The following is a 23,371-nucleotide window of genomic DNA, read 5'->3' on the forward strand; positions in this document are numbered from 1 at the left end:
AAGAAGTGTTTGACAAAAGCCATACCCTGACAAAATCAGGAAAAGGGTCAGACTGCAAGATAAGATAAAGAGCTGGAATACACAAACAAGATGCAAAGACAAAGGCACCACAGGATAAAGGAGATTCCTCGGACCCTAAGCCGGAAAGAACGGATTTAAAGTCCCAAAAGGTGGCCAAAAGACTGAAAGGGGCATGGAGCTAATTGTAATATGAAGTGAGGACAGGTGGGGTTAGGAAATGAATATGTATTAGGCGTATCGTGTAAACCTGGTCTGTAAAAGATAAAAAGGGAAAACCAAATCAAAAAAGGGTGCATGCTTTTGGAGGAGATATCCCCATGCACCTCAGCGCTGAATAAATTCATACCTGCTCTTATAACTACTCTGCGAGTTACAGGGTTCCTTTTATTTCCACGTATCAGGGGTGCTGGGGTTTGTGGGATGAAGGGAAATCCCTCGTGGACACAGGGATGGGAGGGACACAGGGAAAGTTTGCAGCTGCCCAGCTTCAAGCCGTGCTGGTGCCGAGGGAGAGCAGAAAGAGCGCGGGGGGAACGCAGTGTCCGTGCTCCCTGCAGGGATATCACCAGCTGAGCGGTGAAACCTGCTCAATATCCCACATTCCCAGCGCTTTTACTTCATCCTTAATGCGGGCAGAGGAATTCCAACAGCCTGGCCTCTCCCAGCCCAGGCAGATGGAGAACTGTGGGGAGCGGGAATGGGGAAACTGAGGCACAGATGCAAACGCTGCCCCAGCTCAAAACCTCACCTGGAAAATGGAGATGCTGGAAGAGGTGGGTGGGGGCACTCTGAGCACTTGTTCCTCCCCCCAGGATGACCAGAGGGGCTCCTGGCACCCCCAAACCCCTCTCTGACCCGTCTGCCTGGTGCTGGGATGGCGACACAAGGGATCCCAAAGCTTTGGGATTCTCCCGAGCTCCCCCTGCTCACGGCACCTCTGTCCCAGGAGCTCCAGCACAAACCCAGCAGGGATGAGGAGCTCTGGGAATTACAGCTCGAAAAAAGCACCAAAACCCAGCAGAAAGCAAAGGTTTTGGGGTGCAGCTCTAACAGGGTGGCAAAAATGGGATTTTACAGAGTTTTCCCTTTCCTGGATTCTCCTTGAGCATCCAAATCTCCTTGAAACCCCCAAATTCTGTTAAAAAAACAGATCCCAGGAATGATGGACCCTCACTGGAAACTGCACATCCAACCTCTTCCCCCTGGTTATTCAGAAGGAGCCATTTCAGCCTGGGTAAAAATAAAATAATAAAAATAAAAATAAAAATAAAAATAAAAATAAAAATAAAAATAAAAATAAAAATAAAAATAAAAATAAAAATAAAAATAAAAATAAAAATAAAAATAAAAATAAAAATAAAAATAAAAATAAAAATAATCCAGTTGCTGGATCTGTTTGGCCCTGGATGGAGGTGGATCCCACATCCCAGAGGGATCCAGCCAGAAACAGCCCAGGCTGGAAGGAGGCAGCTCTGGCTCTCAGGGAAAAGAGGAGCTAAGAGCCAGCTGAAGTCAACAACAAAATTCCCACTGGCTGGGAAAAGCTGGGAGGCAGCAGGATGGAAAAGCCCTGCCTCGGTTTTAAACAGATTTTTCAGAGGAAAAAGGGGGGTTCAGGCCTGCTGAGACCCTTTTGTGGCTCCTGAAGTACCACAAAAACCTGGATTCTGCTCCCAAAATTCACTTTTAGCATCACCTGGATGCAATGCTCACCTGGGAACACCAAATCCATGGACAGGGGCAGCAGCCACCTCCCCTTGGTATTCCAGCAGCTCCCACCTCTCTGAATGATTTAATTTGGGAGGGAGGAAGGAAATGTGGGGTCTTGGAGCCCTTGGCACAGTTGGGAACACGCTCGAGGAGCTGCCAATAAAGATTTATTCATTTTTATTTTTTTATAATTTTCCCCTGCTGGAAATCTTCCTGGAATCCCACATTTCCCAAAGGGGAGAAGCAGAACGAGCAGCTCCAGGTGTGGCTTCACCCTCCGGGCTAGGACAGTCGGAAAAATGAGCAATAAACTGGGGAAAAAATAGGGGAAAAAATCAAAGAGAGAAAACCACGAAGCAAAGAGCACAAGGCAGCGACCCCCGCGGAAGTGAGGAGGTGAAAAAAGGTTCTTGTGTTTCTATATAGAATTAAAAAGTTTAATAGAAAGACAATTAGGAGATAAAAATAAAGTAAAATATACAGATACAGGTGGGTGTGTCTGCACTCATCTCACTAAGGATTGTCCCTTAAAAACAGAACCTTATTGCATATCCAGAAATTCTCATGCATAATTCAGAAATTCTTCTTAAGTTTTACATGTTCTTTTGTTCAGTTCTTAACTTTCCCCCTTCCCAATTGTCACCCTGGAAATAAAAGCCAGGATTGTTTGGAATGTTGTTTGTTTTCTCTGTTGTTTTCCTTTTCCTTTTCCTTTATTTAAAGACAAAAAGGGTGAGATGTCACCCTGAAAATCAAGTTTTCTGACATTGTTTTGATAGTTGCTAAACACTTTCTCAGCACAGTAACCATAAACAAAAATGTTTATACATTCCATTAAAGATATATTAAATATTAAATATTATTCCCGTATATATGTAATATATAAATATATAAATATATTACATATATATATTATATAATATATAGTATATCGGAAAATATATATGAATATTAAATATAATTCCATTATATATATTAACTATTAAATATTATTCCATTGTATTAAATATCTTAAAATATCTAATATATCTAATATATGTTATATATATCATATAATATATAATTAAATATGAAATATTATAATATTAAAGACGTATTAAATATTAAATACCATTCCATTACATTAAATATATGTAAATTTATAATATATATAAACCTTAATATAAATAACATATAATTAAATATTAAAGATGATCCTATTAAATATACATTAAATATGTAATATTATCCCATTATATTATATATGTAAATATATAAAATATATAATTAATTATTAAATATTATGCCATTAAAAATGTATTGAATATTAAATATAATTCCATTATATTAAATATATAAAATAGATATAATATATTATTAAATATGAAATATTTTCCCATTAAATATATTCTATTCTATTCTATTCTATTCTATTCTATTCTATTCTATTATATTTTTAATAAATAAAGCACCAAGAAGGGTGCTTTAAGAAGTTTATTATTTAATAAACTAGTAATTTAAAATAAATAATTAGTAATTTAAATAATAATTTAATAATTTTTAATTTTTAATAAATAATTAGAGAATGCTGCAGCTCAGCACACAAGTGTTAAATCATTAAATCACTAAAAAAAAAAAATTAAAAAATAATTTAGCTGTCTATTGTTAATTAAGTATAAATGAGTATAAAAATAAAAAAGCTCCGAATTTCAAAGCCATTTTGTGCCATTCAAACCAATTTAAACCAAATGATATTAAATTAAACTTAAGCAAAAAATCTAAAGAATAATATAATATGTTATTCTTTAATAATAAATTAATAATATATTCGTAATTTTAATAATATAATATATTATAGTTTAATAATTTAAATAATATATTCATAATTTATTAATATAATATATTTTAATAATATATTAATAATTTTAATAAAATATTTTAATATTTTAATAATTTTAATAATACATTAATAAACACAAAAAACCAAAAACCTAACAAACCTTTAAAGTATTCTTCCTAACACAAAACCAAAACCAACAAAACTCCCATAAAAAAAAAAAAGAAAAATAAAAAAAAAACCCCTCAACCCTAAAAAAACCAAAACCCAACAAGCCAAAAATCCCAGTGGGATTTTTCACCACATCTGGATTTTTTGGAAAATCCTCGATATCCAGATTTACTCCTGATTGGTGCAGTGGAGAATTCCATGGAGAGTTTGTGGTTATTTATCTGAAAGAAAAGCGAGGAGTGAGGTTCAGTTGTTACCCCCGAGCCCAGCGTGTGAAGATGATGGAAACCCACAGACAGAGAGGCTTGGCTGAGTTTATTTGGGAGCATGAAAGGAGGCAGGGAGAGGAAAATGAATGTTTTAATAGCGAGGGAGGGTTTAAATTTGAATACAAAGTGAGGTGGCAGCGCCACGGGGGGTCCGGGAGGGTCCCGGCGGATTTTGGGGTGACCCCGGGGCACCCCCACCGAGCCGAACGCGCCCCGAGCGCTTTTGGCCCTGCGGAGCCGCCGTCGCGGGGGTCACGTGGTTGGCGGAGCTACCCGGAAGTGGCGGCGCGGGGCGATGGAGGGGACCCTGGAGCAGCACCTGGAGGAGACGTGAGGGACACCGGGGGGACACGGGGGGACACCGGGACACGGGGGACAGCGGGGGGACACGGGGGGACACCGGGACACGGGGGGACAGCGGGGGGACACGGGGGGGACACGGGGGGACACCGGGACACGGGGGACACCGGGGGGACACCGGGGACACGGGGGGACACTGGGGGGACACGGGGGGACACCGGGGGGACACGGGGGACACGGGGGGACACCGGGACATGGGGGGACAGCGGGGGACAGCGGGACACGAGGGGACACGGGGTGGACACCGGGACACAGGGGGACGGGGCCGGGCCGGGGTCCCGGCTGTGACCGGCGCTGTCTCCCGCAGCATGAAGAGCCCGGCCGTGGTGGGAGTGCTGTGCACCGACTCGCAGGGGCTGAACCTGGGCTGTGAGTGAGCGAGCGGGGCCGGGCCGGGCTCTGCGGGCTCCCGGGGTGGGAACACCGCGTCCTGATGCTCCTCCAGGGGCTCCCGGGGTGGGAACACCGCGTCCTGGTGTCCCTCCAGGGGCTCCCGGGGCTGGGGGCACCGGGCCGGGGGCTCCTGGCGCTGCCCGCTCCCTGCCGGGCCCCTGGGGCTGGGGGCACCGCCCGGCTCCGGTTGGGGCTCCCCGGGCTGGGGGGCGCCGCATTGGGGACACCCAGCCCTGCCCGGTCCCTTCAGGGCTCCCCGGGCTGGGGGCTCCAGGCCCGGCCCCACCCGAGCCCTCCCCGGCTGGGGACACCCGGCCTTGTCCTGCTGTCCTGCCCCCACCTCGGGCTGTCCCCAAGGGCCACCAGCTGCCTGTGCCTCGGGGGAAAGCGCAGCCAGCTGTTCCTGACACGTTCAGGATTGCTGGTGGAGGGAGGGAAATGGGCCGGGGCAGGAGCAGCCCCCGTGGCCTGGGGGAGGCACACGGGGCTCCACCTTCCCCTCCCGCCTCCGCAGGCAGAGGGACCCTGTCGGACGAGCACGCCGGAATCATCTCCGTGCTGGCCCAGCAGGCGGCCAAGCTCACCTCCGACCCCACCGACACTCCCGTGGTGTGCCTGGAGTCGGATAACGGGTGAGTTCCCAGCCCCGAGCTGCCGCTGGCCCTTCCCACAGCCCTGGGAGCCCTCTGGAGTCATCCCTGGAGCAGCTCCTCGTCTGCAGGAGAGCGGGAGGCGGGCACTGCCAGAGGCATCGGATTAAGGGGATTTGAAGAGGCAGGAGGTGTAAAAGCAGTCGGAAACCTTTTGGGGGATGGTGGAGCTCGGTAACTCCTCCCCCCTGGGATCCCTGTGGATATCCAGGACTGGATCCCTGTGTTTATCCAGGGTGGATCCCTGTGTTTATCCAGGGATGGATCCCTGTGGATATCCAGGGTGGATCCCTGTGTTTATCCAGGGTGGATCCCTGTGTTTATCCAGGGGTGGGATCCCTGTGTTTATCCAGGGTGGATCCCTGTGTTTATCCAGGATGGATCCCTGTGTTTATCCAGGGATGGATCCCTGTGGATATCCAGGGTGGATCCCTGTGTTTATCCAGGGGTGGGATCCCCGTGTTTATCCAGGCTGGATCCCTGTGTTTATCCAGGCTGGATCCCTGTGTTTATCCAGGCTGGATCCCTGTGTTTATCCAGGCTGGATCCCTGTGTTTATCCAGGCTGGATCCCTGTGTTTATCCAGGGTGGATCCCTGTGTTTATCCAGGCTGGATCCCTGTGGATATTCAGGGCTGGATCCCTGTGTTTATCCAGGGTGGATCCCTGTGTTTATCCAGGGATGGATCCCTGTGGATATCCAGGGTGGATCCCTGTGTTTATCCAGGGGTGGGATCCCTGTGTTTATCCAGGGTGGATCCCTGTGTTTATCCAGGATGGATCCCTGTGTTTATCCAGGGTGGATCCCTGTGGATATCCAGGGATGGATCCCTGTGGATATCCAGGGCTGGATCCCTGTGTTTATCCAGGCTGGATCCCTGTGTTTATCCAGGGCTGGATCCCTGTGTTTATCCAGGCTGGATCCCTGTGTTTATCCAGGCTGGATCCCTGTGTTTATCCAGGGTGGATCCCTGTGTTTATCCAGGCTGGATCCCTGTGTTTATCCAGGGTGGATCCCTGTGTTTATCCAGGCTGGATCCCTGTGGATATTCAGGGCTGGATCCCTGTGGATATCCAGGGTGGATCCCTGTGTTTATCCAGGGTGGATCCCTGTGTTTATCCAGGCTGGATCCCTGTGTTTATCCAGGGTGGATCCCTGTGTTTATCCAGGCTGGATCCCTGTGTTTATCCAGGGGTGGGATCACTGTGTTTATCCAGGGTGGATCCCTGTGTTTATCCAGGGTGGATCCCCGTGTTTATCCAGGCTGGATCCCTGTGTTTATCCAGGCTGGATCCCCGTGTTTATCCAGGGTGGATCCCTGTGTTTATCCAGGGTGGATCCCTGTGTTTATCCAGGCTGGATCCCCGTGTTTATCCAGGGTGGATCCCCGTGTTTATCCAGGGTGGATCCCTGTGTTTATCCAGGGTGGATCCCTGTGTTTATCCAGGGTGGATCCCTGTGTTTATCCAGGGTGGATCCCTGTGTTTATCCAGGGCTCTCAGAGTCAATGGGGCACAGGGATGTCTCCATCGCTGCTCATGGAGTGTGGAGAAGGAGCAGCCGAGGTCTGGGGTGGGGATGGGGTTTGTGGCTGCTCAGTGATTCCCCTGCCCATTTCCCACCCCCAGCAGCTGCTCCTGTCCCAGCTGCCCTCCCTCAGCACTTTCTCCCTGCTGCAGGAACATCATGATCCAGAAGCACGACAGCATCACCGTGGCAGTGCACAAGCTGCTGTCCTGAGCCCTGGGAAGCAGCTCCACTCCCAGCTCCTCCTCCCTGCACTGCCACGCTCCCTTTGGAGCTCCACACCCAGGATGAAGGCTCTCCCTCCCCTCTCACCAGCTCCTGGCAGCTCCCGGGTCTCCAGCTCACATTTCAGCCCTTGTGCTGCTGAGGATGATCCGTGGGCATGGCCCCAGGCCCTGTAATGAGCAGATCCTCCCTGCTGTATGTGGGGGGCCTCGTTTGTCAGAGAAATCAATAAATGACCTGTAAAAAACCTTCCTTCCTTCTCTTTGCTCTGGGAGAGCTGGGCCTGGTGCTTGTTTCCAAAGCCAGGCAAGGTAACTTCTCCCACTCCCTTCATTAGCATTCCTCTGCAGAAAGACTGGAATTCGTGGAGGCTCCTCCAAGAGAAAAGGTACAAATGCTTTCGGAGGAATTTCTCCTAGGAAACATTTCACCTCCTCGAGTTAAACATTCTGTGGGAGTTACACGCTCGCTGTGCCTTGGGTTGAAGTTCAGACCTGTACATGCTGGCCCTGCCAGGGCCCTGGGAGCTGCAGAGGGATCTTGGCAACATCCTCAAAAACCCAGGCCCCCTCTGCCTCCTGCGGGTTGGAAACGCTGCAGGGAAACAATCCTGCAGAAAGGTGGGAATTGCTACACCCCAATGGTTCCTGTGTGCTGGGGAGGGAAAAGGAGCTGGGCTGCACTGCAGGAAGGGGCAGTTTCAGAGCAGAGCATGAGGTAAAAGCTGGGCTGAGTCAGAGTGAAATGACATTGCCACTGCTCAGCCTTTACTCCTCGGAGCAGCTGCGCTGGGCAGTGACAGTCACAGGCTCACACAGGAGTAGCCCCTGGCTGGCCAGGCTCCCCTCCAGCTCAGTGTTCATCTGGAGTAAAGCCCTGATCGTGGCAGTGCTCTGTGCTGGCCCTGGGGAGTCCTTGTCCCTCCCCCTCCATCCCTGCAGGAGCAGCTGGAGCTGGAGTTTCCCCCGGGCATCCAACAGCTCTGAGCGCTGGTGCTGCTGTCCCTGTGCCCCCTCCTGCAGCCCCTCAGACCACACTCACTACAAATCTCATAAAGCTCAGTGTACAGATGGAAATTCCTCCTGTAGGGAAAGCTCCAGGGGCTCCCACAGATCCTGGGCTCCACCAGAGCGACACAGCTCTTGCGTTCTTTGCCAAGGGAGAGCAGAGAGCGTCGCTGTCCCCCAGTGCTGCCGGTTTTCTGTGATGATTGGGGTGCCAGGTCAGCCGGGGAAGGGAGGGAGCAGCAGGGCTGTGTTTCCCCGGGAGTCTGGGCACATTTACAGGAGCCAGCGCCGCCCCGGGGCTGTGTCCAGCTGAAATCACCGAGTTTTCCAGCCTGTGCCCTCCTCAGTGGTGCCGTTCCCCGGGCCGAGGGCCGTGCAGGATGGGCAGGGCCAGGCCTGGTTCCAGTCCATCATTGCTGCCCCAGCTCTGCTCTGCCGGAGCTTTCCCAGAGTCAGAACTTTGCAGGCTCCCCCTCCCTTTCCCTCCCCACAGGATTGCTGCTCCAAACGCCCCGGGTTTCCTGTTCCCAGCGGGGGAAGGGGAGGGACTGCCGGCCTTGGGGCCTCAAGTCAAGCTCTGCCTCCAGAGAGGAGGAGGAGGAGGAGGAGGATGGGCTCTGTCCCCCCAGCGCTTGCCAGGCTCCATGTCCTGCTCAGGACAGACACCATCACCCTCAGCGGATGGGAATGAGGAGCAGACTCTGGCCTGCCAAGTCAGGAAGGGGGGATTTCATCTCTGGAGCAAATGAAGAGACTCTGAAGGGATTTCTCTTCGCTGTCGAACGCTCCGGGGAGGATTTTGCAGCATGCAGCAGCAAGGCGGTAAGGAAAAGTTCCAGGATCGTCATCCCCAGGTGCTGTAGGGTCCAGCTGCCCCCTCGGGCAGGATCCTGCCTCTGCCACAGGCTCGGGGTGGGTGAGAGGATGGGAGGGGGACAGGAACAGAAAGATGGGGTGGGAAGAGCTTTCCGGAGAGCTCCGAGGTGGATCCAGACTGACACCGACCCCCGGGCTCCCGGCACAAACCAAAGCGCTACAGCAGCACTAAGGCACCCGGAAAGCTGAAGTGGGCACAGTCATTTGGTGGGAATGAGAAAGAATATTAACGTGTTTGCAGACAGGGAGAAGGTGGAATTGTCAGAAAGGTTGGTGAAAGCATCCCCCAGGTGAGTGCAGAGTGAGGTGCCCGCCCCACGGCAGCACTGCCCGCAGGGAATGGCTCGGGGGTGGAAAAGGAGCAGTGGAAGGTGCTCGTGTGTCCTGACATTGTCACCAGCAGGGCACAGGAAGGTGCTCATGTGTCCTGACATTGTCACCAGCAGGGCACAAGAAGGAGGATGAGGAGGCTCCGGAGGCTCCATCAGCTGGGAAGAGCCGAGGCACCGCAGCAGCAGCCGGAGGGTGGGCGTGGGGAGTGGTGTTCCACTTCTTCCTGGTGAGCAGGGGATGAACCGAACCTTCCCGGAGCTGGGACGGGGGGAAAGCTCCAGCCCCACTCCGGACAGGACAGGACAGGCTGATCCCACCCAAGGCTGAGCACAGCCCAGCCACGCCATTCCCTGTGGAATGCCTCGGGCTCGGGGATGAGGAGGGTGCCCTTGCCAGGATAAATGACTTTTCCCTACTCAAACACTTCACCACGGGGGTGTCAAACCCCAAAGGGCTGTCGGGCTGTCCTGTCCCTTCAGCCAGGGTGTGATCCCACCCTGGGCAGGGAGCTGGGAGCCAGGGACTGACTGGGAGCAGCACAAACGCTCAGGTACTCTCTGGGAACCTCAGCACCAGTTAAAGGCACCAATTCTCTGTGCCCCAGGCTTTATCTTCCCACCAGTGATCAATCAAGGAATTGTGAAGCTTGGAAATGACCTTTAACGTTACTGAATCCAACCGTAAAGAAAGCACCATCCCCCGAGAGCTGGGAAAGCTTTCCTCACTTCAAATCCACCCCGAGTAACTCCCTGCCAATCATTAAACACCAGGGAGACAACAGGAGTTAAAATTAAGGTCACAAACTGTCTGTCCTTTGCCCCTGTGGCAGACAAATCCTGGGAAACTGCCCAGATGATGTCCACCCCTGCTGCCCTCATCTCCTCATCACCTCCCAGCCACCTGCAAAGGATCCATTTCCACTGCAGTACTAAAAAGGAACTTAAAAGATGAAAAGTATCCCCCCAGAGTTGAGCTCCAGGGTTACTTTGTTCCTTTCCTTTGGAAAGGCAGTTTGGAGAGGGTTTCTGAGATCAAACTGCAGCATGGCCAGGACCAGCCCACCCTTCTGGGGTTCCCCAACACTGGTTCAAGTGTCCCAGTTTGTTTCTCCCACACCACCACAAAAAAAAAAAAAAAAGCAGAAGGAAAAGCTTTTCCTCCTTCCCAATCCCCTGTGGCACCTGACCTTCACCCCTCTCAATTCAGGTCAATGTGCTCGTGATGGGGATGCTCAAGACCTTCGGGATTTTTTTCGTGGCTTTCCGAGAGGAGATGGGGGGATCATCTGAGCAGGTCAGCTGGATCGGCTCCATCATGTCCTCCCTGCGCTTCCTGGGAGGTGAGCTGGAGTTCCCGAGGCTGGGAGCACTGCTGCAGCCTCTCTCTGTCCTGGGGGCACTGAGGATGCTCTGTGGACCCAATTCTCATCCCACACTGGACATGGCTGGCACCCACAGGTGTCTGAGCAGGAATGGGCTCTAAACACAGGGCCCTTCAGATGGGATGGTGGCAAGAAATTGGAAATTGGGAAGAAATCCTTCCCTGTGAGGGTGGGAGGCCCTGGCACAGGTGCCCAGAGCAGCTGTGGCTGCCCCTGGAAATGTCCAAGGCCAGGCTGGACAGGGCTTGCAGCAGCCTGGGATAGTGGAAGGTGTCCCTGCCATGGCAGGGGGTTGGAACTGGATGAGCTTTGAGGTCTCTTCCAACCCAGACCATTCTGGGATCCCCTGAGCTTGACTGTAGGTTTCTTGTACAGATCCAGAGCAAACAATGCTCTTGTCCCAGCTGTGGAATAATTTGGAGCTGCTGGGCATGCTGTGACTGAGGGAGGAGGCTCAGGAGAGCTGAATGTTTGGGCTTTGCCTCCTTCCCTGCCCCTTTCCCGAGCTCCCAGGGTACAGCAAAGCCCCTCTCCCAAAGGCCATGAGCCCATCCCAGCCCCGCTGTCACCCCCTGCCTCCCAAGGACCACTTCCCAGTGCTCCCAGCCAGCCCCCCAGCCCTGCCAGAGCAGTTTTTATCCCCCTCAGCCTGAGCTGTGTGTGTTTCCCTTGCAGCCCCGCTGGTGGCCGTGGTGTGCCGGTGGCTGGGAGAGAGACCCACCTCCATCCTGGGGGCCGGGCTGGTGGCTGGGGGCTGCCTGCTCAGCACTCAGGCCACCAGTGTCCCCTTCCTCTGCTTCTCCATGGGATTCCTGCTGGGTGAGACCATCAGCTCCTTCAGCCTTAAGCCTGGGAAGGGTCTGGAGAGGGAGCAACCAAGGGTTTGTTCAGCTGGAGAAGAGGAGCCTGAGGTGATCAGGGACAGAACCAAAGGGAAGGGCTGGAGCTGTGCCAGGGGAGGTTTAGGTTGGATCTCAGGGAAGTTTCTTTCCCCAGAGGGTGCTGGCACTGCCCAGACTCCCCAGGGAATGGGCACAGAGCTCCAGGAGTGTTTGGACACCGCTCCAGGGACAGGGTGGGGCTGTTGGGGTGTCTGTGCAGGGCAGGAGCTGGACTGGATGATCCTGGTGGGTCCCTTCCACCTCAGGATATTCTGTGAACCTTCAGTGCCAAAGCATCCCCAGCTCCTTTCTGTGCAACACTGAACTCCCAAAGCTTTGTGCTCAGAATAAAACACCACTTTCAACACTCCAGTCCCAACTAGGATTGATTTTTTCCCTGGACCTACACAGATTCCCGGCCTTTAAAAATCCCTTATAAAAGGGCAGAGCCTCCAACCCCCACCCACTGGGACAGCAGAAATCCCCTCCTTTCAGCCTGGGCACGCTGCAGAGCCAGGGACTGCGAGCTTGGGATAGCAGGACGTGGAATTGGGCACGGAATTCTTATCTTCAGCCTCCCCACAGGGATGGGGTTTGCCTGTCTGTACCAGGCGGCCGCGGTGATGACGGCCAAGCGCTGCCGGGCACGCCTGGCCCTCTCCAACGCCCTGGCCCGCTCCGGGATGGGGCTGACGTTCCTCATGGCTCCCTGCACTCAGCTCCTCATCGAGATCTACGGCTGGCAAGGTGAGGCACCTCCTGCTCCTCCAAACTCAGCTCTGAAAGGGCATTTGGGGAGATCTGGGCAGGGTAAGAGGATCTTTTTAAAAATTCAACACCCTGAGGAACAGCTCTGCCTCTTTTAGGATAGTTTGGGGATATCTTGTTAATAATTAAACACTTAATCACTCATTAAAATCAGAGTCAAAGCACAGAGTTTGGAAATCAAATCCAGAAATCCCTACTTTAACTGTAGTGTTTCAGGACCATCTTGAAGGTCCATCATGACTTTAAATGAGGAAAAGCAAAACAAGCTCCAGATCCCAGAGGAAGCTGGGCATTTGTTCTGTGCATCACAGCAAAATGAACTTCCAGCTCGAAAAACAGGAATAAAAATCCCTGCTTTGTTAACTGCTCCATAAGGAGAAGGCAAACTCCCTTCTCACAGCAGAGCTTTCTCCATGGTCAGTGAAAACCACACCCTGCTCTACAAAGGCCATTTCCCGCTGCTCCCCCCTTTCCAATCCAAGAAGAAAACACCTTTTGCCTTCCCTCAGGTACTCTCCTGATTTCTGGAGGCATCATGTTGAACCTGGTGCCTTCCAGCATGCTGCTGTGGCCCGTCAGCACCCAACCGCCTCAGAAATCTGCCAAAAATCAGCACCAGGGGTCAGAGGTGGCAAAGAAGGATCCAGAAACTCCGGGTGGATGTTTGGGTGGAGGCACTGACAGGGAATTACAGCAGGCTTCCAGCACAGGGAGACTCCTGATGCCCCATGGCAGAGCTGGCTCTGACCCAGCCTTGGAAATGCTCCAGAAACCCAGCCCGGAGAGCTCCTCCTCAGAAACAGCCACCGAGGCCAGCAGAAGCCACAAACCCCCTGCAGCCACCACAAAGGAACCTTCTCAGCCTCTCCTGGACTTCTCCCCGCTGAAGGATCCCGTTTTCTTCATTTTCACGTGGTCTTTCCTGTTCAGCCACCTGGCCTACTTCGTGCCCCTGTTCCACCTGGTGGCGAGGGCCAGGACGCTGGGCATGAGCGGCAGGGACGGCTCCTTCCTCATCGCCGTGGCTGGTAGGCAAAGAAACAGCACACCAAAACACACCAAAACACACCAAAACACAGAGCAAAACACAGCAAAACACACAGCAAAACACACAGCAAAACACACAGCAAAACACACAGCAAAACACACAGCAAAACACACAGCAAAACACACAGCAAAACACACAGCAAAACACACAGCAAAACACAGCAAAACACACAGCAAAACACACCAAACACACACCAAAACACACACCAAAACACACACCAAAACACACACCAAAACACACACCAAACACACACAGCAAAACACACAGCAAAACACAGCAAAACACAGCAAACACACACCAAAACACACACCAAAACACACACCAAAACACACACCAAAACACAGCAAACACACCAAAACACACACAGCAAAAGACACCAAACACACAGCAAACACACAGCAAACACACAGCAAAACACAGCAAAACACACAGCAAAACACACAGCAAAACACAGCAAACACACAGCAAACACACAGCAAACACACACCAAACACACACCAAACACACACCAAACACACACAGCAAACACACACAGCAAACACACACAGCAAAACACACACAGCAAAACACACACCAAACACACAGCAAAACACACAGCAAACACACACCAAACACACAGCAAACACACACAGCAAACACACACCAAACACACACCAAAACACACACCAAAACACACACCAAACACACAGCAAAACACACAGCAAAACACAGCAAAACACACCCAGCAAAACACAGCAAAACACACAGCAAACACACACAGCAAACACACACCCAGCAAAACACAGCAAAACACACAGCAAAACACACAGCAAACACACACAGCAAACACACACCAAACACACAGCAAAACACACAGCAAAACACACACCAAACACACAGCAAAACACACAGCAAACACACACCAAACACACAGCAAAACACACAGCAAAACACAGCAAAACACACCCAGCAAAACACAGCAAAACACACAGCAAAACACACAGCAAACACACACAGCAAACACACACAGCAAACACACACCAAAACACAGCTGATGGGGCCCAGAAACGCTCCCAGCCATCCTGGGATGGCTCCTCGTGGCACAGGTTTCACCCTGAGCCCTCTGTGCACACACAGTCGCCTCCTGCACGCCCCTGGGTGCTGGGTGATCCCACCAACCCCAAATTTCCAGTTACAAGGTGCTCTCTGTCCTTCTGGAACCTTCCCAGCACCATCCCAGCTGTGCTCAAAGCCACCAGAATCCAGAGGGGAATCCAAAACCCTCCAGGGTTTGACCCAGGAGGGGAAAATTCAATATTGGAGGAACCCCCCCCACATTAATGTGGATCCAGGCATTTGGATTTGGATTTCCACCTCCAAGTGGGGAAAAAAAACAAGGCCCACTCCCCAAAAACCAAACCCATGCCCGGTGATAAGCCAGGATTAACTCTAAAACCACGCTGGGATAAGAAAGTGGCTCCAGCCTCAGTCAGCAGGAAATATTTTATTGTACAAAAATACATTTTATTTCTGCAGTGCTGGGGAATATTCAGCAGGGAGGGGGTGTCAAGGTGTGAGGAGAGCCCAGAAATTAACGGGACATTTGGAATTAGGAGTGGGAGGGACACAGGGGTCAGTGGGGCACGAGAGCTTCTGGATCTTTGCTTCATAAAAATGCACCAAGAAATGTAAAAAACAGCTCTCAAAACCCCAACTCTCAAAACCCCAACTCTCAAAACCCCAATAACTGAAAGGCTGCTGAGCCTCTAAAACGCCTGCGTTTCTGTGCTCTTAGGTTTTGTAGAGAAATTAAGATCTCAGGTGCATTTTTCTTCCTAATATTCAGCTTTTTTCTCCTTAGCAAGTTCCTCTGTCCTGATTTAGGGCATTTCAGAGGTGTCTGGGCTGCAGAGCCCTGAAGGGAATTTTTCCAGAGCACTTTGGTGCCCTTGGGAAGAGCAGCACAAGGGAAAAGGAGAAAAAAAAAACCCCAATCCATGGATTTTGCAACAGCCTAAAAACACCTGGAACTTTTTGGCATTTTAGGCCTTTGTGGTGATGTCATCACAATGAACAGGGAAATTGGGGTGTGACACAGGCAAATAATAGAAATAATATGGAATAATGGAAATAATTAATGTTATAAAAATCAGTAATAAATAAGAAATATAATAATTCAAAACTATATAAATAAACATATATAAAATAATGTATATGATAATAAAAAATAATACAAATAACTATAAAACAAAACAAATATATTTTATAAATATTTAAATATATAAATATAAAATAAATATAAAAATAAATTATATTAGGGTTAATTTAAATAATGAAGTGTAATAGGCATCATGTATAATAATATAAATAATATAACAATATTAGAATGTATAATATGTAATATATTGAATATATGTAAATATATTAATATATAGTAAAAATATAAAAATATTAAAATATGCAAATACTAAATAATAAATATAGTAATCTGGAGATAAGAATAATTTAACTAAATGAAATAAAGTTAATTATATAAAATAATACAGATAATATGAAAATATCCTATGATGTAATATATTATAACATACTACACTATAATAACCGTTCAAAGAAGTAAAGAGACTAAAGAATGAGAGAAACATGATACAGTATATGATTATGATATATTATTAAATTATTTTATATTTTTTGTATTGTTTTATATTATTTCTATAATATATAATATATAAATATATATAAATATAAATACATAAATATATATAAATGCATATAAATATATAAAAATAAAATATATTTATATATAAATGCATATAAATATATTAAAATATATAAAAATATAAAATTTATATATAAATATATAAATACATATAAAATATAAAATATATAAACATAAAATATATGTATATAACATATGTAAATATATGTTATATATGTAAATATATAACATATATGTAAATATATAAAATATATGTAAATATATAAAATATATAAATATATAAAATATATAAATATAGAAATATATAAATATAAAATACTATAAGTATCAATAGAATGCATATGCTACACATAATATAATAATATAAAATATTATAAAATACAGTTAGATTTATAATATCCCATCTATTTACACGAAGTAATAATATAAAAAAACCTCTAGGAATAACAGAATTTAAATCTTACACAAAGACAAGTCTCCCCTGAGGCTCCTGTTTCCTCAGGCATCACGGAGATGCTGAGCCAGCTGCTCTCGGGCTGGGTGGCCGACCACGACTGGACCAAGAAGTACCATTTCCATGTCACCTACCTGCTCCTCAGCGGGGTCACCAACCTGCTGGGGCCGCTGGCCACCACCTTCCCTCTGCTGCTCGCCTACACCGTGGCCTTTGCCATCTTCTCTGGAGGCTTCATGGCTCTGGTGCTGCCTGTGCTGGTGAGTCCAGTGTGCTCAGCCACGCCTGAGCTGGGGGTGAGGCTCCTGCTCCCAGCCCACCATCACCTGGATCACACTGAGAGCTCAGCAGGGTCCTGCTCCCAGCCCACCATCACCTGGATCACACTGAGAGCTCAGAAGGGTCCTGCTCCCAGCCCACCATCACCTGGATCACACACACAGAGCTCAGCAGGGTCCTGCTCCCAGCCCACCATCACCTGGATCACACTGAGAGCTCAGCAGGGTCCTGCTCCCAGCCCACCATCACCTGGATCACACACACACAGCTCAGCAGGGTCCTGCTCCCAGCCCACCATCACCTGGATCACACACACAGAGCTCAGCAGGGTCCTGCTCCCAGCCCACCATCCCCTGGATCACACACACACAGCTCAGCAGGGTCCTGCTCCCAGCCCACCATCACCTGGATCACACACACAGAGCTCAGCAGGGTCCTGCTCCCAGCCCACCATCACCTGGATCACACACACACAGCTCAGCAGGGTCCTGCTCCCAGCCCACCATCACCTGGATCACACACACAGCTCAGCAGGGTCCTGCTCCCAGCCCACCATCACCTGGATCACACACACAGAGCTCAGCAGGGTCCTGCTCCCAGCCCACCATCACCTGGATCACACTGAGAGCTCAGCAGGGTCCTGCTCCCAGCCCACCATCACCTGGATCACACACACACAGCTCAGCAGGCTCCTGCTCCCAGCCCACCATCACCTGGATCACACACACAGAGCTCAGCAGGGTCCTGCTCCCAGCCCACCATCACCTGGATCACACTGAGAGCTCAGCAGGGTCCTGCTCCCAGCCCACCATCACCTGGATCACACACAGAGCTCAGCAGGGTCCTGCTCCCAGCCCACCATCACCTGGATCAATCACACTGAGAGCTCAGCAGGGTCCTGCTCCCAGCCCACCATCACCTGGATCACACTGAGAGCTCAGCAGGGTCCTGCTGGAGAGCTCGGAGCTGCTGCCAGGGCTGGAGCCTGGGAGAGCTGGGAATGCTCACCTGGAGAGGGGAAGGATCCAGGGAGAGCTCAGAGCCCCTGCCAGGGCCTAAAGGGGATCCAGGAGAGCTGAAGCTGAAGGAGGGATGGGACACAGGGAATGGCTCCCTCTGCCAGAGGGCAGGGATGGATGGGATACTGGGCAGGAATTTTCCCTGGGAGGGTGGTGATGCCCTGGCACAGGTGCCCAGAGCAGCTGAGGCTGCCCCTGGATCCCTGGGAGTGCCCAAGGCCAGGCTGGATGGGGCTTGGAGCAGGCTGGATTGATGGAAGGTGGGGTGGAAGAGATGTGCTTTGAGGTCCCTTCCAATCCAAACCACTCCAGGATTCTCTGATCCAGGTAGGGAAGCACCATTATAATTTGGCACTTGTTTCTGGAAGGCATTCAGAGTTTAAAACTCCTTCCCCAAAGTGTGGGCAGCTGGAAGGCAGGAGAAGCATCTCCCATCCCAGTAATTTCCATGCCTGCCTTAAGGAGGCGAACGGATTCCAGGCTGGATCAGACCTACAGGGGCAAAGTCCTTCCAAAGCTGCAGCTGCAGAGGAAATTCCCCAGAAAAAGAATCCAATCATCTCTTGTGCTTAAAAAAATATATAATTAAAAAAAAAAAAAATCAATCAATCTCTTGTTCCTATGCATTCCTATGAACCCAATCACTAATTACCCTTTTTGGTTTCCAACCAGGTGGATCTGGTGGGTGTGGAAAAGCTGCACAGCTACCTGGGCTTTGCTGCCTTCTTCGCAGGGATAGCAGCCATGGGAGGACCCCCTTTAGCAGGTGAGTGATGCTATGTAAAACACACCCCCACCCCAGAAATCCAGGGATAAAACACACTGCTGGTTCACTCTCCTAAAGGGATCCATCCCAGGATGGGTTTTCTGTTCAAACAGATTAAAAAGAAATTAAAAAAAATATCCTATTTCAGAAATGTACTTTTATAGACAGGCAACGTTTTGTTTGGGAATTTGCAAAATCCAACAGTCAGCTTGGAAAATGCTGCCTGGAATATTTAGAAAATGCTGCCTGGAATATCTGGAAATGCAGGGAAGGCCCAGGTGCAGAGTTTAGCCCTGGCCACAGCAGGAGAACGAGCACATTACCATGGATTTTACTCCCAACGGTGTTTAACACTGAACTTGAACTGCAGGGGAAGCAAGGAGAGGAAGGGAAAGCAAGGACAGGCTCAGCAACATTCCCACCAGGCAGAGGCACTGAAACATCAGGACAAGGCTCAGTAATCTCTTGTTTTGACAGAGATTACACAGCTCAGCCACCAGAGCTCTGGGCCCAGAGATAAGGAGTGTGAAAAGCCTTTGCTCTTCTCCCTCTGCCAGGAAACCAAGGCAGCTGTGAGGATTTGGGAGATTTCAAGTGCTTAGAAATGAGTGTCCAGCCTCTGCTCAGGAGCAGGGGACTCGTTCTCCTCCAAGCAGCTTGGCCAGGACAAAGCTTTTCCTCCCTGCAGCCCAAGTGTCCCCAGGCTGAGCCCCAGCGTGGGCAGCAGGGCAGGGGGGGATTCTGCTCTCAGCCCTGCTCAGGTGAGACCCCCCTGCAGAGCTGCCCTGGGGAACAACCAACATCAGCACCTGGAGCTGCTGGAGCCAGCCCAGAGGAGCCATGGAGCTGCTCCAGGGCTGGAGCCCCTCTGCTCTGGAGCCAGGCTCAGAGAGCTGGGGGGGCTCACCTGGAGAAGGGAAGGATCCAGGGAGAGCTCAGAGCCCCTGCCAGGGCCTAAAGGGGATCCAGGAGAGCTGGAGAGGGACTGGGGACAAGGGATGGAGGGACAGGACACAGGGAATGGCTCCCAGTGCCAGAGGGCTGGGCTGGATGGGATATTGGGAAGGAATTGTTCCCTGTGAGGATGGTGATGCCCTGGCACAGGTGCCCAGAGCAGCTGTGGCTGCCCCTGGATCCCTGGGAGTGTCCAAGGCCAGGTTGGACAGGGCTTGGAGAAGACTTGGATGATGGAAGGTGTCCCTGCCCCTGGCAGGGGGTGGAATGGGAGGAGCTTTTGGGTCCTTCCCAATCCAAACCATCATTTTTTGTTCCCTGCCCTCAGCCTGCAGAGGCACCTGGCTGGAAGCTGCCAAGGATTCTGTAAATTCCAGCTCCATTCAAAGTTTCAGCAACGCTGCTGTTCCACCAGCACAGGAGAAAATTTATACTCCTAATCAATACCCCTGGGCTGGTTGTGCTGCTCTGTCTGTGGATGCAATTTCCAAAGAGCAAAAAACATTTCATTGACAATGAGCTTTCCCCTGTCAGGGTGATGCCCAGCCTGGATTGCAGATCTCTGCTGCTGGTACAAGGTGTGCATTCAGCACAAAGCCATCCCTCAATCCCACTGGATCCCCCGACAGAAAACACAGCAGGAGCTGAACACCTTGGCTGTCTCATCCATGCTCACACTGCAGTTAAATTCCCATCCTCTTGCATTGTATTTTCAGTAATGGGAAGCCTTTTTCTCTCTGCAGTGGGTTTGTAGAGCAAGCAGAAAAAGCCTTCCATAGAAATCAGGCTTAATGCAGGTGGGATAAATAAAGGCCAAATAAAGCCAAGAAGCAAAACACTTCCTGATCCATCTCCTTACAGGCAGAGCAAGATGGAAACAATCCAGAGCTCAGGATCCAGGTTTGGGTCCAAGATAAATTCTGCAATTTTCTCTTCCAATGCACTTTTAAGTGTGAAAACTGAGTGAGACCAGAAGCTCCTGATGAAGTGTCCAAAACCATTTGCTCCTTGCAGAACCCAGGATTTAAATGGTCTGTGAGACCCTGGGATTTGGTGCTCTCACCTCCCAAAAACCTTGAGTTTGATAAAACTGTAATTCTAAACTCAAGGCTTTTGGGAGGTGAGAGCACCAAATCCCAGGGTCTCATGAACCATTTAAATCCTGAATTCTGCTTTTACACAGTGGAAATAACGATGATGGATAATGAGAACTGCAAAGGTTAAAATTGCCTAATTTGCTTTCCAAAGCAAGGAAAAGGTGACTTACCTGCAAATCTGTTCAGCTGAAAGCCCTGAAATCCAGGGGCAGCTTGGCAGGACCCAAAGGAGAAGTTTGGAGTTTCCTTCAGAGCTCCCCATCCACTGGCACCTCTGGATGCTGCCACGCTGTAAAAACCCAACCCAAACCAGAATAAACATTATTTTGGCAGCCAAGAGCAAGCTGAGGAGAGAAGGGCATGGTTTATTTCCACAAGCAGTACAAATCACTGACTCAAAAATGCAAAAGAGCTGAACCAAAGCTTGTAACACAAATTCTAGAAGAGATTCCAGCCCCCAGAGCACAAATTTCAGTCCCAAGAAATTTGGGTGGTGAAAGGGGAGAGAATGGAGTCACCCAAAAGCTCTGCTGGCACATGTATTCAGACATTTTCTACATTTTATCTCCACCTTCCCATTGAATTTTGCTCCTCAGGGCATCAGGGATAAATAAAACTTCTGATTCAAGATCAGCAGCACCATTTAAAGAGCCTGACCCAGCCAGCAGCCCTGGGAATGTTTAGTCTGGATTACATTGGTGCCTGGGATTTACCAGCATTCCTTACAAAACTGCTGCTTTGCTGGGCTTTGAACACCACAAGCTCCCAGTTCAGCTTTCTGCAGCAGGAGTGATTTATTGTCCTGGGGGCACAGAGACTGGATTTGCATTGAAAGTTTGGGATGTGATGGAAGTTGATGGCTGTGCTGCCAGTGAGGCAATGCTGGTAAATCCCACTGCACCTAAATCCCACTCAGCACCAAAAAAAAAAAAAAAAACAAACCCAGGAAAACTGAAATAAATAAATAAATTAACAAATATCCTGAAGGATATTTTAAGAAGAACTGCAATAAATCAGAGTTCAGCTGGAGCACTCTGTCCTGTTCCTCTCACAAATAACTACGTCAGCATCCCTTCTCCTCTCCAAATCCCTGAGACTTCCAGGCAGCAGAGAGATCTCAGCCCTGGGAATGAAGCACTCCATAAGAGCCCCAGGGTCATGGGAGAGTCCCCAGAGCAGCACCGAGGGGTGGCTCCTGTGCAGCTGAGCTCCCCCAGCACAGGGACGGTCCCTGGGCCAGCAGGAGACAACAGAAACCAAAACTGGGCACAAGCAGCTTCTCCTCTGCTTTATAAAACCTTCCTGCAGCTGGGGAAATGTCAGTGCCTCCCTCCAGCACAGACCCCAGAGTTTTACCAGCGCCCTTTCCCTCCGTGTGTCCCAGCCCAGGATCTCAGGGACTGCATCCTGTCCCTTCCTGGCTTGAAGAATCCCAGATTTGGGTCAGATTTGCTGTTTGTGTAAATCATGGATGTCTCCAGAGGAACTGCATTTCACAGCAGCAGCAGATCTGCCCCACACCCACACCACACCACATTGGGGATCAGGGTTTTTATGTGCAGCAGCATCTCCCAGCACTTTGCAGATTTTAGATTCCAAGAGAGGAATTCTCCACCTTTCAAAGCACTGCCCAGACCCGAGATGATTCACCAGGACCAAACCCAACACTTAGAGGTCACTTTAAAAGGTGACCTGCATCCTCCAGAGATCCCTGAGGCTCGATGGAATTCAGCTTTTCCTTTTAAGTCCTCCCAGAGCTACTTTTATCAAGTTTACTTCCAGCTTCTGGCCTGGGGTCTCTCCTGGAAGACAAGGCTGGAGAACAGGGGGGGTTTGCAGCCCAGATGTTGTAAATACCAGCACACACACAAGTCATCCCATGGATCCAACAGGATCTTCCATCAGCTACTTTTGGCCCACTTACTTAAACAGGGAAAAAAAAAAATAAAAAAAAAATCAGGGATTAAATTCAATCAAATTAAACACCATGGTCACTACAAGGATCAAAGTTGGCTCTGGGAAAAACGACCTAAATGTAATTTCCTGACAGGAAACGCTGCCCAGGAAGAATTAAAATAATTTAAGGAAAATATCTGAGGAATTCTTAGATGAGAACACACATCCTTTGCCTCCCACCCACCTCCCCAAATGAATTTTCACTAAGAAAAACTGCACAGCTTTAATAACAACCTTCTCTCCTGCAGGGTGGCTCTATGATTACACCCAGACCTACGTCTGCTCCTTCCTCCTTGCTGGAGCCTGCGCTCTCATCTCACCTATTTCCTTCTTCTTTGAGCCTGCAGCCCAAAAGTGGAAGCTAAAAAAAGCCAATTTGAGCAAGAGCCCCAGGCCTGGCTGAAGTTTTAAAGGCTGGGCTTTGATGGCATCAATGCTGGGAAAGCCATTGCCTGTACTGGGAATGTATCAACAGCAGCAACATTGAAAATTGGAATGTTTGGATGCCAGAATCAGTTTGTATACCTGAATATTTCTCCTGATTAAAGCCATCTGTGAAATGCTGTGAAAGCAATGTGAAATGCCACTGTGCCTTTGCTCCCGAGGATTTTCTGCCTCTCGGATTTCATCCCCAGCCCGGCAGCTCTGTCCCTCCCAGCACAGAGCTGACTCACTCACCTCGTGGGATGAGCAGCCAGGGAGCTGCAAGTGATTT

At 49.5% G+C, this 23,371-nt stretch overlaps 2 protein-coding genes across 4 annotated transcripts; both read left to right on the forward strand.

Annotated features, from left to right (window-relative positions):
* Window positions 1-4,204: 4,204 nt before the first annotated feature.
* LAMTOR5 (late endosomal/lysosomal adaptor, MAPK and MTOR activator 5) lies at window positions 4,205-7,394 on the forward strand. Its single transcript, XM_058855521.1, has 4 exons — window positions 4,205-4,317; window positions 4,655-4,716; window positions 5,255-5,372; window positions 7,070-7,394. The coding sequence occupies exons 1-4, from the start codon at window positions 4,283-4,285 to the stop codon at window positions 7,128-7,130; spliced, it is 276 nt and encodes a 91-aa protein (XP_058711504.1). The 5' UTR covers window positions 4,205-4,282; the 3' UTR covers window positions 7,131-7,394.
* A 1,282-nt stretch (window positions 7,395-8,676) lies between these two features.
* Window positions 8,677-23,219, forward strand: SLC16A4 (solute carrier family 16 member 4). Of its 3 annotated transcripts, none has more exons than XM_058855519.1 (9): window positions 8,677-8,971; window positions 9,469-9,584; window positions 10,565-10,697; window positions 11,415-11,558; window positions 12,206-12,367; window positions 12,898-13,416; window positions 16,634-16,845; window positions 18,556-18,649; window positions 22,905-23,218. In XM_058855519.1, exons 1-9 carry the CDS (start codon window positions 8,956-8,958, stop codon window positions 23,057-23,059), a joined length of 1,551 nt encoding a protein of 516 aa, XP_058711502.1. In that variant the 5' UTR covers window positions 8,677-8,955; the 3' UTR covers window positions 23,060-23,218. The 3 variants fall into 3 exon arrangements, with proteins under 3 accessions (XP_058711502.1, XP_058711503.1, XP_058711501.1); XM_058855520.1 differs by having other exon boundaries at window positions 9,472-9,584; window positions 22,905-23,217; XM_058855518.1 differs by lacking the exon at window positions 8,677-8,971 and adding an exon at window positions 9,350-9,396 and having other exon boundaries at window positions 9,440-9,584; window positions 22,905-23,219.
* The last annotated feature ends 152 nt before the right edge of the window (window positions 23,220-23,371 follow it).

The sequence above is a fragment of the Poecile atricapillus genome, chromosome 23 (genome assembly GCF_030490865.1).
Source record: "Poecile atricapillus isolate bPoeAtr1 chromosome 23, bPoeAtr1.hap1, whole genome shotgun sequence".
NCBI classification, from domain to species: domain Eukaryota; kingdom Metazoa; phylum Chordata; class Aves; order Passeriformes; family Paridae; genus Poecile; species Poecile atricapillus.

What these genes read in the sequence shown, in the direction of transcription:
- SLC16A4 (XM_058855518.1), top strand. Translation starts at nt 9,365, where the DNA reads ATGGCTCGGGGGTGGAAAAGGAGCAGTGGAAG. An exon ending in TGGTGTTCCACTTCTTCCTG is followed by an intron (nt 9,585 to 10,564) that starts GTGAGCAGGGGA and finishes CTCTCAATTCAG; the next exon opens with GTCAATGTGCTCGTGATGGG. An exon ending in GGGAGGACCCCCTTTAGCAG is followed by an intron (nt 18,650 to 22,904) that starts GTGAGTGATGCT and finishes TCTCTCCTGCAG; the next exon opens with GGTGGCTCTATGATTACACC.
- LAMTOR5 (XM_058855521.1), top strand. Translation starts at nt 4,283, where the DNA reads ATGGAGGGGACCCTGGAGCAGCACCTGGAGGAGAC. An exon ending in GAGCAGCACCTGGAGGAGAC is followed by an intron (nt 4,318 to 4,654) that starts GTGAGGGACACC and finishes TGTCTCCCGCAG; the next exon opens with CATGAAGAGCCCGGCCGTGG. An exon ending in TGCCTGGAGTCGGATAACGG is followed by an intron (nt 5,373 to 7,069) that starts GTGAGTTCCCAG and finishes TCCCTGCTGCAG; the next exon opens with GAACATCATGATCCAGAAGC.